The 18,325-nt window shown below is 42.1% G+C and overlaps 1 protein-coding gene across 1 annotated transcript; it reads right to left on the bottom strand.

Annotated features, from left to right (window-relative positions):
• Positions 1–14,932: 14,932 nt before the first annotated feature.
• On the bottom strand, positions 14,933–15,603 carry LOC130474304 (peptidyl-prolyl cis-trans isomerase A-like). Its single transcript, XM_056845857.1, has one exon. It carries the CDS (start codon positions 15,601–15,603, stop codon positions 15,106–15,108), a length of 498 nt encoding a protein of 165 aa, XP_056701835.1. The 3' UTR covers positions 14,933–15,105.
• Between the last annotated feature and the right edge of the window lie 2,722 nt (positions 15,604–18,325).

Raw genomic sequence — 18,325 nt, 5'->3', positions numbered from 1 at the left:
GCAAAGGAACAGCCAGGCTTTTGTCCATCTGTTGTTCACTATTTGAAGTTAGTCCAAATAAGACTAAACAGAGAATCAGTTTTGCCCAAAAGTTACAGCCTCAGGCCCTGCAGGGGGCAATTGATGGAACCCAAATGCCTGAGTATGAATTGGTAGGTGTTTTTAATCTCAGCCTTGAGTAACATGGGGTACAAAAAAAGTAAACATGATAGGATAAGGGAAAGTCCAGCACCATAAGTCCTGTGACCACAATTCAAAGAAACAGAAAGGTGTAAATAGAATTTCCAAACCCACTGCTCGCTATTATTTCCAATTGTCAAAGGAGTTTATTGGGACATTGGAAGCTCCTGTAGAAAATGGAAAAAACTGGTTTTATACAAAATTAAGCATTCTTCTTCAAATAAACATTTTGTTTCATGAATACAGTGAAAACTGGATTTTTCATAACTAATCCAGCTCTTATTTGTTATTTCGCAGAACTTGACTAGCTCTGTGATATACAACTTAGTTTAAAAACAATGCCTTTTCAGCAGTCTTCTGACTTTGTTGCTTCAGAGTAAAACATATTACATAATCCTTTCAAATTCTATTTGCAGTGACACCAAAGAGACAAAGTGGAACAGTCATGTTTTCCCATAACTGTAGCTAATAAAAACAGATTCACAAGTTAATAAAAAGTACCGCTCCAAAGAGCTCTGATCTAAACAGTAACTAGAAACCCCCAACAGCTACTGTTAAATCATCCCTGTTGCCTATTTGCTACTCTTCCTTGAAACCTACTTTATGTCTGTATTAATCCCCGCTCAGTGACATGATGCTATTTTGGTGTCTTGATTAAAAATGATGGAGAAAACAAGATTAGTGGTGCTGATAGCAGACAAATTCACACAAAGCAGCCTGGGGATTTATAAATAGGGATGCTTCCTATATCTGTATATGACTGATTTAAATTAGAGGCTGCTGAACACAGCAAGCTATGGCCTTGGGGGGAGAGTCATGTCAAATGCCATCGAATGCTGCTCAGCTGGGTATGTATAAAGGAACACTGCACCAATAATATTTGACAACACTGGCTGTGCTTTTTCTGCTTCACTGACTAGCTTGTCCAAAATTCAAGTGAAGTAACACACAAATAGTTTATAAGTAGCTACACCATCAGGCACTTCCTCGCAGAATCCAGATCTTCAATATTTTTCTAATGAATATATTGTTGTGCAATTAAATGAGGAGCTGAATGGAAATCCAAATGCCTGGAGTTTTGAAGCAGCAAATCTACAGTGACACTGATCTTCCATTTATTCTGATGCAAAACAAACACAGCTATGTCTTTTCTTGTTTTGCTGTGAGCTCCTGTCTGTTCTTCCTCCAGCAGTTATTAGCACAGTTCCCAGAGTGACTAGAACAGATTGAACAAAAATATTTTGAGATTTGACATTCACAAAGAAAGTTTTGCATTCATTTGTTTTGTGATTTCTGAGAGTGTGTGGAGCACGTGACTCTTTTGGCAGACAGGAATAAAAATCCCTGGTAAAAAGTTTTCAAACATGAAATTCTCTAGGAGAATTAATGGGTGCGAAAGCACGGCTTTTGCTAATAAAGAAAGGACTGACAGACCATTCCTGAGCTCTTGGCCGAAAAGAGCTCAGGAGGAGCGCAAGTGCCCGCACTGGCATGAGGACTGCTAGCGCCGGCACCTGGGCCACTTGCACCACCACAAGAGGCAGTGACGCTGGGGTTGGGGTGCTCATGCTGGCCTCCCTTTGCTGCCATGGCAGCGCGGCCCAGGGATGCAGTCTTGCCCCCCCGCCAGCGTCCCTGGCCTCCTGCCAGCTTGGCCTCCTGCCAGCTTGGCCTCCTGCCAGGGTCCCACCCAGGGGACATTCCCGGGGAATTCCTGGGGGGCAGAGCTGCCAGTAGGCAGCTTCCTGACCCCTTTCAGGCTGGGAACACCCCCCTCCGGAACAGCGTTGCTGCTCCAGCTTTTTGCTGATGCAGCCTTGCTGTTTTCAATGGGGCCAAATTCCCCATTTTCCCAAAATAAAAATTTAAAAGGCTTTTTTAAGCCTTTAAGCAGCCGGGAATGGCTTTGGAGGCACCACAGCAGTGCCTCGGCTACGCCAGCCCCGGCCACTGAAAAGCTCAGGAATGAGCTGTGAGTCTTCTAGTCAGTCATGTAAGACATCCCACAGAAGATGATGACAGTTAATTTGGGCCGAGGATGGCAACAGTAGCTTGTAAGCAGTTAGGCAAATCATACATTACATGAATTTCTTCCTCATAGCCCAGGCTCTTCTACTTTAACTTTCACAGCCAATTGTTGCCACACACTACACTTCAAAGCCAGAGTGGAAAAAGTCTCTCCCTTGCGGTTCTGACCAGCAGAATGCCAGAGGAAAATCCATGCAGCTTCGATTTGCCTTGGAATATACACAGACAAGTTCAACTTCTGCTTGTTCCTTCTCATAGAAAGTGGATTCTCTGCTTTGTTATTACTATTTTAAAGAGGGAAAGAAATGTCCTTTTAAAACACCTATTTTTCTTTAAATGCTAATGATGAAACAAGGAACCTGGTTTCGAATAGTGGAATCAAGCAAGTTGGAGCATTTACCCCACACACTACAGTGCAATCCAAAATAGAGTTACACTGATCTAATTCCATTGAAGTCAATGGGCTTAGAAGGATATTACTCTGTTTAGGCTTGTCCAGTAAAGTATTATGGGGCTGCAAAGTAAAGCTACAATTTCCTCTCACCATGTGCACAAAGGAACCTTGATGAAACCTGGCAGCTGCCGCACAGTTGTCCCTGAAGATACACTCCTGGATAATGGTAGGATGACACCTTTGCTATATTGCCAATCTCTATAGGAAAAAAAAGTCTGCTGAAACACTCCATTATTGATTTGAAATCTAGTACTGTTTGTCTTTGTGGGAATTAGGGGCATTCTTCAAACCAAGGCCTTGGCTAACTTTATAGCTCACTCCGCTATGCTTACTGTACATAGTCTCTATGGTCTAATAGCTGATAATTACAACTATTTGCGTTAAAGCTACCAAGCTATTTCCTGTCAAATTGTTTCTGGCAATTTAATATAAATTACTATTATTTACTGATTAATAAAATGGCTTCAGATAGTTAACAGTTTATAGTATCATTAGAATGCAATATTCAAAGGTTCATATCATTTCAGCAGCAAGTACATTACAAACACAAGGTCTCAAAATATATATTTTAAGGTTGTATTCTTGGCACATTGGATAAATCCAGTATTTTTTGCAGCTGAATATAGAGGGAATATAGGAGGAACAGATGCATAATGGGATGTTTTGAATCCTAAGGACACTGTTCTGGGAGTAATCCATTGAATAACTCTTACTTCTGAGTAGACCCACTTAGGCTGGTATCTTAAATCTTAAACAGAGTTACACCCAGTTCCAGGTTGAGAAATTCCAGTGTAAACTGGAAATGATGTAATCTCATTGCACGCAGCCATGCATGTGCACGATCCCCACTCCTGAGCTGGCTGATGGGCTGGCGGGCAACCCTATTGATAGCTGACTCATTGCGATAGGTTATCCCAAAGATTTCATAGCTATTGTTCTCACAGGCCCAATTTATACATTAACATTAATTTATGCAATTTATACATTAACAGCCCATTCCTCAAGGGTGGGGGGTTAGATGGTGGCCATAGGTGGCGCAGCAAACCAAAAAAGAAATTAAAATGTATTTTTTGAAAAACCATGTGGAACTCCCCATAGAGTTCCACGGGACCGCGCCACGATTTTGTAGGCGAATATCGCCTCCTGCAAAATGGTGCATTTTGTGGCTGAAAGTTGTTAGGAAGCTGCCCAAATGCCCTGGGAATGCCTCTCAGGATGCCGGCGCGAATACTTGCACTGGACACACGCTTCCCACAAGGCAGCGCGGGCGCAGGAGGCTCAAGCTGCTGCACAGCACCCTAGAGCAAGCATAAGTCACCCTGTGCTGGTGTCCATGCCACTTTACATAGCGCAAGTGGCACGGACGCCGGTGTAGGGGTCACGCTGGTTCCTATGCGGCTCCGCCCCCTTCAGGAATAGGCTGCCTGTGTTCCTTATTACAGCTCCCTTATACTTTCACCATGTGTCAGGCTATTGTTGTTTGCTAATATTGATGTTTTAATGCTACACATGAAAGGCTCAGAGCACACAATGCACCTTTTAAATGGGATGGCAGCTGCACGGTCTACTGAAAGATTACAAGGCCAAAGAAATTAGCTCCATGTTACAGTGAAGCTATAATGAGACATCTCTGAGCTAGCCTTACTCAGCAACCAAGGCAGATAAGATTAGAGTCCTACCGTAGATACAGCTGAGGATGAACCCAAACAACAAATGCACAGATGCTGTTATAAGTTCTGAACAGCCAAGAGTTGGTCTGACAGCTTTACAAGAGGAGTTAATAAGAATTAAAAGCAAAGTGATAGGAGAGCCTCAGAGCAATGCTGCTGAACCGTCCACCACCTTGGGACTGTGGGTGTGGTCGGCAGCTGCATGGAATACCTACATATGTAAGTGCTTCCTATGTTGCCTTGATATGCTTAAATAATGACAATTTTCATCTGACTATTATATCCCCTAGGTTTTTTTGATAATTGGTCAACATTTTCTTACACACTCAGGTTAGGTTAAGGTTGAAACATTAGTGTGGACAATAGAAATGGCATGGTAGCAGATTCCCATTCATTCATCTATATCTTTCACTGCAGAAAATTAAAATAGTTTACATTTGATATTTATGGGTGTAGGGATGCCATGCATAGCTGGTAGAACATGACAAGCCAGAACCCACAAGACTTGTGGGATAAATAGTATTTCATTCTTCCCCATTATTTCCTTTTTCCCTTCCTTAAAAGCCCCTATAGCCTCTTCCTATTCCTGCTCTATTCTCTGCGCATGTGCCTGCACATGTGCAGCCAAGGTTTTTTTAAAAATTGAGAGGATTTAAACCCCCATTGTTATTTTTTAAAAGTTTCAGATTTTTCTGCAGACCTAAGGGGTCCCCTCAATCTGCAGAAAAACCTATTGGGGTGACTGTGCCCCCTATCTGCAGATATAAGTATCCACAGGCAGGGGGCACACTTCAAAATTAGATATATAGATGATGACAAGTACAGGACTATGAGATTTGTGTGCGTGTGTGTGTGTGTGGGGGGAATCCTATCTCCCCCTGCTACCAAACCAGTTGCAGTTCCAGGCCTCACCAGCCACCTTTGAGCCCAGAGATGGTGGAGGCAATATCCTCACCACAGCTGGGTCCGGAAGGGTTAGTCCTTCAGTCCACTGCACCAGAAAGTCCCCAGCTGCCAGGCCCAGAGCAGCTCTCAGAATCCCAGCTCTGCAGAACCAAGGTAAGTGCATTGTCTGCATGTCCCCCAAGTTGCATGTCCCCCAAGTCAGTGTGGCCCAATCCACAGATTTAGATATCCAGAGACTGGGCCACGCTATTAGAATGTAATATGATACATTCATTCTGCATTATTCTAATTTTAAGTTGTTATAATTAAATGTAGAAAATCATTGAAAAATTATAGTAGATGTATACATAATTAAAATTAAAAATTCAAATTAATTTGGCCTTGCTTCTCTTCTGAATGTCAACAATTTTATCATCCACTTTTAGCCTTTCCTCTCTGTAATAAAAACAAGAAACTGGTTGCATTTTACTAGTCTACTTTGGGAATCTATGGATTCAAAATGACATAACGAGAATGGGGTTGTCAACTCTGGTTTGGGAAATTTCTGGAGATTGGGGGGCTGGAGCCTGGGGAGGCCAGAGTTTGGGAACGGGAGGATGTGATTCCATAGAGTCTAACCACTGAAGCTGCCACTTCATCCAGGGGAACTGATTTCTCTAGTCTGGAGATTAGTTGTAATTCTGGGAGATCTCCAGGCCCCACCTGGAGGATGGCAACTCTACATTAGGAACAGCCTTGTTGTGTGACCTGATTAAAATTGGCCCAACTAATTTGATATTTTCTTTTCTGTCTCAGTTGTTGGATTCTTTTAAATATGCACTGTTAAAGCTGAATTGAAATACAATTCTCAATGACCTATTTTCTAGGTGAAGTAGCAATGCTACATTAAGGATGTTTTTCACATATTTCCCCCAAGCTTTAGTGTTTATTTTGTTTCCTAAGGATTTGTTTTTAAAACTGGAAAATATCAGAATATAAAAAAGAGCAATTTCACAGTTATACTGATAAGATGAAGTCCCTACACAGAAATACATTTTCCTAGACGAACATACACACATGGACTATTAATTCATACTTCTATAAGTATTTCAATTACATGCAAAGTCTCTTCATAAACCTTGTAACAGAGGCTGAAAGGAAATGGCCATGGCATGAAGCATTTAATGGAAGCTGGATATCATTACTGGGTTTTCTCCTCTTTCAAAACTTCAGTATATGCTCACAAAAACAAAGCCCAATGGCAGTGAAATCACAGACTCATTTACACCCTCTCTCGCTTAGTGGCACGTACAAGAAACAAGGCTTTTTGTGTGTGATGATATTCACCTAGGATTGCCAACCTCCAGATACTAGCTGGAGATCTCCTTCTATTACAACTGATCACCTGCCAATAGAGATAAGTTTACCTGTAGAAAATGGCTGCTTTGGCAATTGGACTCTTTGGCAATTGCCCTCCTAAGGCTCTGCCCCAAAAACCTCCTGTTGGTGGTGAAGACGAACCTGGCAACTCTACATTCACCAGTACTGAGTACCAGCAGCTTTTTTCAGGTTGGGCAAATCAACAATAAAAGAGTTTAGTGAACATTTGGAAAGGTACATAAGAATAAAATCAGAATGTCTCCAGATCCACTCTAACCACTGCTTTGAACTCACAGGTTGCCTTAGGTTAGGCACACCACAGCTTCTCAACTGTTTACGTGCTGGTGCAGGGCTATCTGTGAGGGTTGGCGAATATTAAATAACCATAACCACTGAGCTGTGCAAAATGTTGCTCCTGTCAGTTAGTGGACCCTTAGGAATAGCTTAGTGGGAACCTATAGAGGAAGGGGAAATTGATGGAAACTGGCACAATTTAGGGTTGTTAAGAAGAAGAAGAATTTTTTTATATGCCGACTTTCTCTACCACTTAAGGGAGACTCAAACCAGCTTACAATCACCTTCCCTTCCCCTCCCCACAACAGACACCCTGTGAGGTAGGTGGGGCTGAGAGAGCTCTGACAGAGCTGTAACTTGCCCAAGGTCACCCAGCTGGCTTTATGTGTAGGAGTGGGGAAACAAGTCCAGTTCACCAGATTAGCCTCTGCGGCTCATGTGGAAGTGTGGGGAATCAAACCCGGTTCTCCAGATCAGCCTCCACCGCCCTAAACCACCGCTTTTAACCACTATACCATGCTAATTCTCCCTGATCTCAACAAGTCCTGTTCTCCCTGTTCTCCCCAGGTTCCAACCATATATATCCAGGAATTTCTGGATCAGAAGTTGGCAACCCTATGGCCCTGTGTAATAAAGGCTGCTTTCCTCTCAGAAGGGATGAAAAGAGGAGAGGATTACTTCTTATTGGCTCCAAATATTTTAATACTATACTCAAAGTGTCTTTTTTGTAGCTGCACATATCCTGTTCATTCATAAATAAGATTATTTCAACATGATTTAAAGATATTTGTAATGAGTATGTTGCAACTCGGGAATCAAAAGAAACTGTAATTGCCTTAAAGGATATATATGTCTGTATGAGCACAAATTAGGGTTGCCAACCTCCAGGTGCATCCTGGAATTACAACTGATCTCCAGACTACAGAGATCATAGAAAAGGGCAGCTTCAGAGGGAAAATTCTATGGTATACCATTGTTTCTAGGTGGAATTCCCTCAAATTTGTAGATGATACTAAATTGGGAAGGGTAGCAAATATGGTAGAAGACAGAGCCAGGATACAGGATGATCTTGACAGGCTGGAGAATTGGGCTAAAACCAATAAAATGCATTTCAACAGAGATAAATGCAAAGTTCTGCATTTAGGTAGGAAAAATCAAATGCATAATTATAGGATGGGGGAGACTTGTCTTAGCAGTAGTTTTTGCAAAAAGGATCTTGGGGTCTTAGTAGACCAAACACTGAACATGAGTCAGCAGTTTAATGTGGTAGCTAAAAAGGCAAATGCGATCTTAGGCTGTATCAACAGAAGTATAGTGTCCAGATCACGCGAAGTGATGGTATCACTTTACTCTGCTCTGGTTAGACCCCACCTAGAGTGTTCAGTTTTGGGCACCACAATTTCAGAAAGATGTAGACAAGCTGGAACATGTCCAGAGGAGGGCAACAAAGATGGTGAGGGGTCTGGAGACCAAGTCCTATGAGGAAATGATGAAGGAGCTGGGTATGTTTAGCCTGAAGAGAAGACTGAGAGGGGATATGATAACCATCTTCAAGTACTTGAAGGGCTATCATATAGAGGATGGTGCTGAGTTGTTTTCTATTGCTCCAGAAGGTTGGACCAGAACCAACGGGTTGAAATTAAATCAAAAGAGTTTCCATCTAGACATTAGGAAGAATTTTCTAACAGTTAAGAGCGGTTCCTCAGTGGAACAGGCTTCCTCAGGAGTTGATAAGTGCTCCTTCCCTGGAGGTTTCTAAGCAGAGGCTAGATGGCCATCTGTCAGCAATGCTGATTCTATGACCTTAGGTAGTTCATGAGAGGGAGGGCATCTTGGCCATCTTCTGAACAAGGAATAGGGGGTCACTGGGGGTGTGTGTGGGAGGTAGTTGTGAATTTTCTGCCTTGTGCAGGATGTTGGAGTAGATGACCCTGGTGGTCCCTTCCAACTCTATGATTCTATGATTCTAAATTCCCCTTCACAGGCACTGTACTCCGATGTCCAGGAACTTCTCAAGGTAAAGCTGGCAACCCTAGCACAAATACACAAAAAATATGAAACCTGAGGAATCTTGTGCTGACTGAGTAGCCCACACCTGACCTACTAGTTCAGAATCCAAGTTCACATTTTTTGGAACAGTTAACAATTCACATACTTAAATTGTCTCACACAATTTTACACATAAATTAATCTGATATTTGGCGAAGGAACACTTCTCTCATCAACAATCTCCACCTTCTGATTAATTACTAATTAATGCAATAGTTAGGTATCAAGGCTGTATTTCATCACAATAGTTTCCATGGCAACCTTATTTTTTCCTCAAATTTAATTTTCTAACTAATCATAGATCAAGCACAGAGAATGCAGGTTGTATAAGAACATTCTTCTGTTTAAAGGGGAAATACTGTGGAGAAGGCGATACAGAGGGAAATGAGGTGCCCCCGTGAGTCTTTGTAGTGGTTCTCCACTACGTAAGTGAATCCTGGCCTGGTAGCCAGCACCATGTAACTGGGCCATATTTTTCCCAGAGAGAGGATGGGAAGGAAAGAGGTAAATCTAAAGAGAGGGGGGCAGATAAAGGTTGGTTAACTGGTGGATGAGTGGAAAGAAGAGAAGGAAGCAGAAAAGCAGGAGTGGCAATGAAGGCTTTCAAGGAAGGGAAAGAGGAAACATTGGAGGAGGGGAAAATGAGATACCATCCTTAAGTCCTTGCAGGTTCCTCGCTTGTAATTGTATAGTGACCAACTCTACATCAGGGCTTTTATAACATAGCACTATTAATACCGGAGGTGGAAAGTGCCATCAAATTGCAACCAACTTATGGTACCCGTCACAGGGCTGTCAAGGCATAAGAACATAAGAAAAGCCCTGCTGGATCAGACCAAGGCCCATCAAGTCCAGGAGTCTGTTCACACAGTGGCCAACCAAGTGCCTCTAGGAAGCCCCCAAACAAGACGACTGCAGCAGCACCATCCTGCCTGTGTTCCACAGCACCTAAGATAATAGGCATGCTCCTCTGATCCTGGAGAGAATACGTATGCATCATGACTAGTATCCATTTTAACTAGTAGCCATTAATACCCCTTTCCTCCGTGAACATGTCCACTCCCCTCTTAAAGCCTTCCAAGTTGGCAGCCATCACCACATTTTGGGACAGGGAATTCCACAATTTAACTATGTGTTGTGTGAAAAAATACTTCTTTTTATCTGTTTTGAATCTCTCACCCTCCAGCTTCAGCAGATGACCCCGCGTTCTAGTATTATGGGAGAGGGAGAAAAACTTCTCCCTGTCCACTCTCTCCAAACTAAATCACCAGCACTAAGGCAAGAGACAAACACAGGAGGTTTGCCATGTACTTCCTTGCTGGTCTCCCATCCAAGTACTAACCAGGGCTGACCATACTTAGCTTCCAAGATCTGGCAAAATCAGGCTAGCCTGAGCCATCCAGTTCAGGGTACTATTATTCCTATATATCTATAATACTTGTTTCCCTATTGTTATTTCTTAACCATATCCACACACCTAACAGGATCCCAACAAAGCTCTGTTCTATACAGACAAATATATAGGGAAACAATGAACCACTTCTAATTCAGCCAGGCATATGAACTCAGGCATCACAGCAAACTGGAACCTGATGGAAGTTTCGGCAAACACAGAAGCTTTTAATTGCACTTTGTACACAAGGGGAGGAGTATGGTGAGCATGCAAACACAACAACAAGCTCTGTTCTTGCTTATCGCAGATGAACCTTCCTTTGTCATATCAACTGAACGAAAGGTAAACTCACTGATGACGGAAGCTAATGACCACTAAGAACCTGCACAGGATATCAGTTGGTAGAAGGAAGTTATGCTATACCCTCTCTGATCTTTCACCCTGGCCACTTAACTCCTCTCAGCAAGGGGAAAAAGTAGAACAGGGCCTGGTTGGTCTGATACAGCATGGCCTTTCTTATGTTCTTGGGGCCAGTAACTATTTTTTCCCAAGGATAGGAAAAACTAATAACAATTCCAAAAACAATCACACTATACATTTCTAACTTGTGTTGCTTAATAGTATACAATTGCAGAATGCCATTACCAGAACTGATTTGGTGGCCTCTTCCATTCTTAAGTGGCTTTTGGAACTAAAGTTTAGTGTGACACCCCCCCCCCCGAAATCGGCAATCAAACCTATCAGGAACTTAAGATGAACCAGTAATGCCTTGCCTGTTTTAGCTTGGATGATGGCTCCACTGTTCTATCCTCCAACTAGGCTATTGGCCTGTTCCAGAGGGGGGGAGGGAAGAAAGGAGTTGATGGGCTACAGTTTCACATTTTGATTACATTTGCAGGTCAAACAAGAGGATAAGAAGATATGTCAATTTAGAAAGAAAGAAAATGGGAAAAAACACTTGACTGGCACAGGGTCTGGGGGGGGGGATATGCAGCCATTAGGAAGGGGCTTAGGCAAAAATAATGTCCAGGAGAAACTCTGCAATGAAAGCTACATGAAGAATCATCACTGTGTGGAAGCAGCCATTGATCTTGTAAACAATCAGCTGATTAACTGATGCACTGTGTATTAATTGGTAGGAGCATCCTATTGCTTCTTTGAATTGACTCCACATTTTGTTAAGTGTGAGTCATAGTGGCCTGGATTTTCAATTAATATTTCATACAGAAAAATATGGAATTTAACCAGATTATTCTTTGCCCAGCAAACTGTGCTACCACATGTGTAAATCCCTCTCCTACTGAGAGAACTACATACTGTATGCAAATGTTTGCATACCAAATGCACACAGTAGCATAGTGCTTCTGAAGAAGTTCATTATGCTAATCTTGTTTGTGCAGTTACTATATATCAGGTCTTAATATTTAATTCACAAACTACAGGACTTCTGTGGCTGTCTCAACAACTCAGATGTGATAAAGAGTAGTATTTGAAGCTTACCTAGTGAAGTCATTACAATACTGAAAACATGTTTGGTTAGGAGTGGTCTGGTTTCTATGGAAGCTTTTTAATATATGTAAGCAAGTAAGTATATTAGTTGAGAGATAATAAACACCTTTGAATAAAAATAATATGGGTCACCTTCACTTAGTCTTCTGTGCTGCACACCTATATGATAAATCTTCTCTATAGAGATATCTGTGTTTGTTTGACTCTAGCTGTGGGTTCCAAATAGGGTCCAACCCTCTCCAGATGGAGGAGATACACCCTTGGTAGCTTTCTTCTGCTACCACCTGGAGTAAAATAAAAATAAAATGATCTGTTAATGTGTGTAATCCAAAGCTAATCTGCATGGCTATTGTGGACTGTAGTCTTTGTTAGTCTGGAGGTTTTCAGGACAGGAAGCCAAGCCTTATTCATTCTTAAACTCTCTTCTTTTCTGTTAAAGTTGTGCTGATGTTTATGAATTTCAATGGCTTCTCTGTGTAATCTGACAAAATAGTTGGTAGAATTGTCCAGTCTTTCAGTGTCTTGGAATAAGACCCTATGTCCTGTTTGTGTCAGTCCATGTTCAGCCACTGCTGATTTCTCAGGTTGGCCAAGTCTACAGAATCTTTCATGTTCTTTTATCCTTGTTTGTATGCTGTGTTTTGTGGTCCCGATGTAAACTTGTCCACAACTGCAAGGTATACGGTATACTCCTGCAGAGGTGAGGGGGTCTCTTTTGTCTGATCGTAGCATCTGCTGTATTTTCTTGGTGGTTTAAACACTGTTTGTAGGTTATGTTTTTTCAAAAGTTTCTCCATCCTATCAGTGACTCCTTTAATAAATAGCAAGAATACCTTTCCTATGGGAGACTGTTTTTCCTGAGTTTTCTGATTTTTGTTTGGTTTAATGGCCTTTCTGATTTCATTTCTGGAATAGCCGTTTGCTAGCAGTGCGAGATTTAGATGACTAATTTCTTCCTTGAGAAACTGTGGTTCACAGATCCGTGTTGCACGGTCCATGTGTTGCACGGTCGGTTGGAGTTTTTGTGTAAGTAGCGATCTGTGTGAGTTGGTTTCCAGTAGACCTTGTGACCTAACTGAAAGTTTGTTTTACAGATGACAAGGGTATCAAGGAATGGGAGTTTACCCTCAATTTCCTTTTCCATGGTAAACTGAATGTTTGGATGGATATTATTAAGATCAATACACAAAAAGACCAGTCTGCATAGCAGAAGAGACATTTAAAAGATGGGGATCATCCAGCCCCATTCAGAGGGATATACCCTCCAACTAAAAGCACCAGCTTTAACAGCTGCTGGCCAGGCTTCTGAAGAAGACTCCCTCATCTGTGCCAATGAGCAATCTCCTTCAGAAGAGATTTGGGCTGGCTCCGATATCATCACCACCCCTTATGAAAACCTTTTCTCAAACTGAAGGTCGCCCTGAGCAGGGGCTTCGTTTACCCGCACAGTGACCATCTTTTGAAATCAGATTTCTGATGACTAGATTAAAGGACTGTTCACAGCATGTCATTTGCCACCAAAGGAAATGTTTTCTATGCCTTATTTTTCTTGCATTTAAGCTGTTTTCCACAGTTTGTAAGCTAATTTGCATGGACATCATGCAAAGTGACCCAGATAGGAACAGAGCCCCCAGACTCTGAGGCGCCAGCCTGCTAATCGGCTCTTTCTGCCAGTCCTTGGCAATGCTGACTTTCTGAACCTGAAAACTGACAGCTGGGCTCTCACAAATGCCTGAAGGATGGGGTGGCCCTTTTGTGGGTCCATAAAACTGGACCCCTGTCCCAAACTTCCCCAAACTTCACTGTCCATCGAAGGAGAGTCCCTTGCAGCTATGCTGCAAATTTGGTGATTCTACCTCAAAAAACGCCCCCTCAGAGTCTTGAAAATAAATTCCATATATAATGGACCCAATTTTTTTCAAGAAACCTGGAAATAAAGCTGAATACCCATTTATCAGCTTATTTCAGTTTACCTGGGAAATTTTTTTTCTCAAATTGTTAGCAAAAATGGATGGAAACAAAGAATCTCATTTTCATTGATTCCCCCTCCACCCCAATTGATATTGACCTTTTTGCTTTTGAAGTTAAATGGATGGGTGCTAACCATTAGTTAAAGCAAGTTCTGGTATGCACTGCTCCTACCAAGTTTCCCTTTAAATTATTTTGTTACTATTATAAAGCAGAAAATATGTATAATCTTAGAAGCACAATTAAAATGACTCCATAAATTACTCCATAAAAACACAGAGAGGTCCACTGTATTATAAAAGCAGAGAGGCTCGCTGGTTTTAGTTAAGTACACCTTTTTGTTTCTTTATAGAATAAAAAGTTTTTTTTTACTGTTATTATGCATATTGTCATGTAAATGAAGAGCTTGATATCAGCAAAGCTTTCTCTTTTACTTCTATGAAAAGGACAATACACAACAAGGAAAATACCCAACACATTTGTTGGCCTCAAAGATGCAGTACAACTAAAAGACATTGGTGGAAGCAAGTTTTGTGTAAGTGTAGGAGACTTTGACCTGATCTGGATAGCCCAGGCTAGCTAGATCTCATAAGATCTCAGAAGCTAAGCAGGGTTGGACCTGGTTAATATTTGGATGGAAGACCACTAAGGAAGTCCAGGGTCATGACGCAGAGGCAGGAAATGGAAAACCACCTCTGAACGTCCCTTGCTTTGAAAACCTTATGGGGTTGCCATAAATCAGCTGCGATGGCACTTTCAAACACCACCATGAGAAAAAAAAGTGTCACTTCTTTGCAGGTATCTAAAGCAGAGCTGGACCTAGACAAAATGTTTAAACCAGGCTAGGACAATCCTTTATCAAGATGGCTAGAATACAGAAAAGTCTTTAGTTAAGTGACAGTTTCCTTTCAAGTCTAGTTGCTCTGAAGTTCTCAGTGTTGTTAAAATAAATGAAAGGAAACATGGTGCTATTGCTCCAATATACAGTATATACATTACTCTTGATAGGGACCAAGGAACTCCTAAAGAGTAAAACCATAGGGTTTCAAGCGATACCTAGAGAGGTGTGACAGATTGAGAGCTGCTGGTATCTTCTTTTTTTTACTTGTTTTATTTCATTTTGCAAACAAACTTGTCTTCAGTCCAGCTGGACTTGTGAGGGAGCAGAAATTGAAACCCAATAAAAAAAGCAGCAGTAAGTCAGGAGCACAAGGGTTACAGGGGACTACAGCACTCCAGGTGGTGTGCTAACCCCAGCTACAGAAGGAATGGTTGATTGTTAAGACAAAGGAATTTTATGACAGCTGCCCACAGTCATTGATGGTGATCTTCTTGCTTGTCTTGCCATTCCTGGATCCAAAGTGCTCCATTGCTTGCACAATGTCCATTCCATCTTTCATGTGGCCAAAGACCACATGTTTCCCATCCAACCAGTCAGTCTCGGCAGTGCAGTTAAAGAACTGAGACCCATTTGTATTGGGACTGGCATTTGCCTTAGACAAGATGCCAGGGCCTGTATGCTTGAGGAGGAAGTTCTCATCAGCAAACTTCTCACCATAAATAGATTTGCCACCTGTTCCGTTATGGTGGGTAAAGTCACCACCCTGGCACATGAACCCTGGAATGATTCTATGGAAGCAGGATCCCTTGTAACCAAACCCTTTCTCTCCAGTGCTCAAGTCCCGGAAGTTCTCTGCTGTCTTTGGAACTTTGTCTGCAAATAACTCGAAAGTGACGTGCCCGATCACGTCGCCATTGGTGGCTACGTCGAAGAAGATGACAGGGTTGTTCATGGTGGGAATGAATCAAGTGAAGGGGGGGAGAGATAAAGAAAAAGCGGTGGTGTCGTTGGCACCAGCGGCGACGGCTCTACAGGGGCGAGCGTGGCGCAGCAAAAAACAAGAGCTGCTGGTATCTAATGGAAAAGTTCAAAACACATTCTGTTTTACAACCCTTTAGATAGCATGTTGTGCCCTTTTTATTCTTTACTTCTTCAGTCCTTTTCTCTAATTACATTTGCATTTAAAAAGAAATTGTATTTCTTTCTCCTTTTTCTTTTCTAGGTGAGCTGCTTTGCAGTGGATTATCTGACAAAAAACATCTCTACTTTTGTTATCTATCAATACTTCACTTACAAAGAGCTTGCTGACCCAGGGCTGAATGGGAGGGAATATGGCCGCACTATAGTTATAAGTAATAAACTTCTTGATTGGCAATTTATTACAACATGTCTTTATTAAACAACAATTCATAACAGTTGAAAGATAGAAATGTTAATTGGAATGTAAACGGCCACAACTTGGAATTGGCAACAGCTGCGACCCCCGTGGCACAGCATGTATGATGTGTCAGGTGCCCAGGCCAACCCCAATGCGGCCTGGTGCGCCAACCCACCACAGTGGTCCCACTGTGAGCAACCGGAATGGGGGCCCTGAAGACACCAGGACGATCGCCACTGGGTGTCTTCGCCCGCCGCCTGGGAAGAGGCAAACCACCTGCCCATCAGCCAGAGCATATCCTTTAAGCCTCGCCCCAAACCCTGTATTGGGATTCCCAAAGTTAGGAAAGTGACCCCTCCAGTTCGCTTTTCCTACCAAACTGACACATCTCCATGCCTATCCGCCCAAGTTGCGACATGAAATTAGGGAGGGTGGGTCAAAATTAAAGACGGAGTGAGCTGGAGGCGAGCCTGCCTCTTGTTATATATTACGAGGGGTAGCCCCGCCGCCCCCTCCGAGCTCCCACCTACAATCCCCATTGGCTAGCAGCCCCATGCCTCAGCCAATGGGAGGCTGTTGCCTGGGAGAGCAGGCCCGGCATGAGCCGACGAGTGCGCGCAAACGCACATGTCGGCCAGCCGGCCATTTTCTCTCCTGGCTCCCAGCACTCTGGCCTCCTCCTCCCGCTGCGGGCAGCAAACATGGCTCCCATTGAGGCGGGAACCAGAGCTTCTCATAACCCAACACACACACAATCTTTAAAGATATAAACATAGAACAATGTGGGAAAGCTTATTCTGTAATGTAGGAATCTATCCTAAAGTTACTTTTAACAGGTATTGGAAGGAACCACTTTAAAGTCTTTGGAAACAATGGAAATATGATCTCATATTCATGGTGTTATAATACAGGACACTGGTCATTTTCCTACATATACAGAGAAAGGTTGAGAGCAGAATTACAGTTACCAACAGTCTTGAAGAAAAGTGTCCTGTCCCTTTAATAGAGGCTTAAGGGGCAGCTTTTGATGGCATGGAGGTAAATCCAGAATGGAAGTTGTGTTAGTCTGTTGTAGCAAAATAAAACTGAAGTCCAGTGGCACCTTAAAGACTAGCAACATTTACTCTAGCATGAGCTTTGATGAGTCAGAACTCACTTCCTCAGATGCAAGTGAGTTAAATAAATCATTTTTCTCATATTTGTCAGGAAAATTGCAAGAGAGGGAGGAGAAGAGTTGGGGTTGAGAGAGATCTTCTGTCATAAAGCAGGTATAATTATCTGTGTAAGGGAGTGCAATGGATGAGATTGTTACACGTGAGACATGACGAGAGAGGTCATGATGGAGGTAAATAACATCCCATTAAGCCTTAATTACCTTTTTTCCTCCAGGCAGTTGGCAACCATAGACAGAGTTCCTGCAACTACAAATGGCCAGTGAATGAGCAAAGACAGTGAGGAAAGTTCAGCTGCCCTGATATTACTTGGCTGCATAGCTGCAGGACCAGGGCTGTCTCTACCAGCAAAGTAAGCTACCCCAACTCAAGCAGTCAATTTTAAGGTACCAAATTCTTCCTCATTTGTATTTACGAACACATTCCAGCCATTTGACAAAGTAGTGCAGTTTTTTTGTGGAAAGTGTGTTATCTGTGAATAGTCTGTGGGGAAAAAGTCCCAGTAAGGAGCTCGGAGTTGTGGACATTCAAGCTATCAAGCCATCCCACATATTGTTTAGTTCATTAAAACTGATGCATAATATGTAAAGCAAACTTCAGATTCACAATATCATGGGGCTTTTTTGCATATAGACTGGAATTGCAAAATTAATTTCATTAAGTTAACTTGACTGGCAAAATGCATCATTTGATCATCATTGCTACCCATGATACACCTGTCCTAGAATTCAGTGCAAATTACTGAAGGTTCACAGTCAGGTTTTTCATTATACTTAGAAAGAATAATGGATTTTTCTTCCATTGGAGTGGTTCATCTTTACATGCATAACTGAAGAAAAATGGGATTTCTTTTTTGCGAAAGCATTTCAGCAAAATTATTTCCTGATTATGTCTACTTATTGGGCAGAATATGACATAAATTCAATGAAGTGCTCCCTTGAAATATTCCTGCACCGATGCACCAAATAACAAAAGCAAATCAGTTTGCTAAGAAATGACAATACATTAACTCAATATATTGGTCTAGAAGGGAAATATAGAAAGATTATTAACAGCCTTACATTTATAACTCATTCTCTTGTTTAGTAGCTTATTAGTAAGTAAGTACTCAAGTAGCTATATGT

This window comes from Euleptes europaea, chromosome 3, assembly GCF_029931775.1.
Source record: "Euleptes europaea isolate rEulEur1 chromosome 3, rEulEur1.hap1, whole genome shotgun sequence".
In the NCBI taxonomy this organism is placed as follows: domain Eukaryota; kingdom Metazoa; phylum Chordata; class Lepidosauria; order Squamata; family Sphaerodactylidae; genus Euleptes; species Euleptes europaea.
This window is presented reverse-complemented; position numbering and strand designations above follow the sequence as displayed.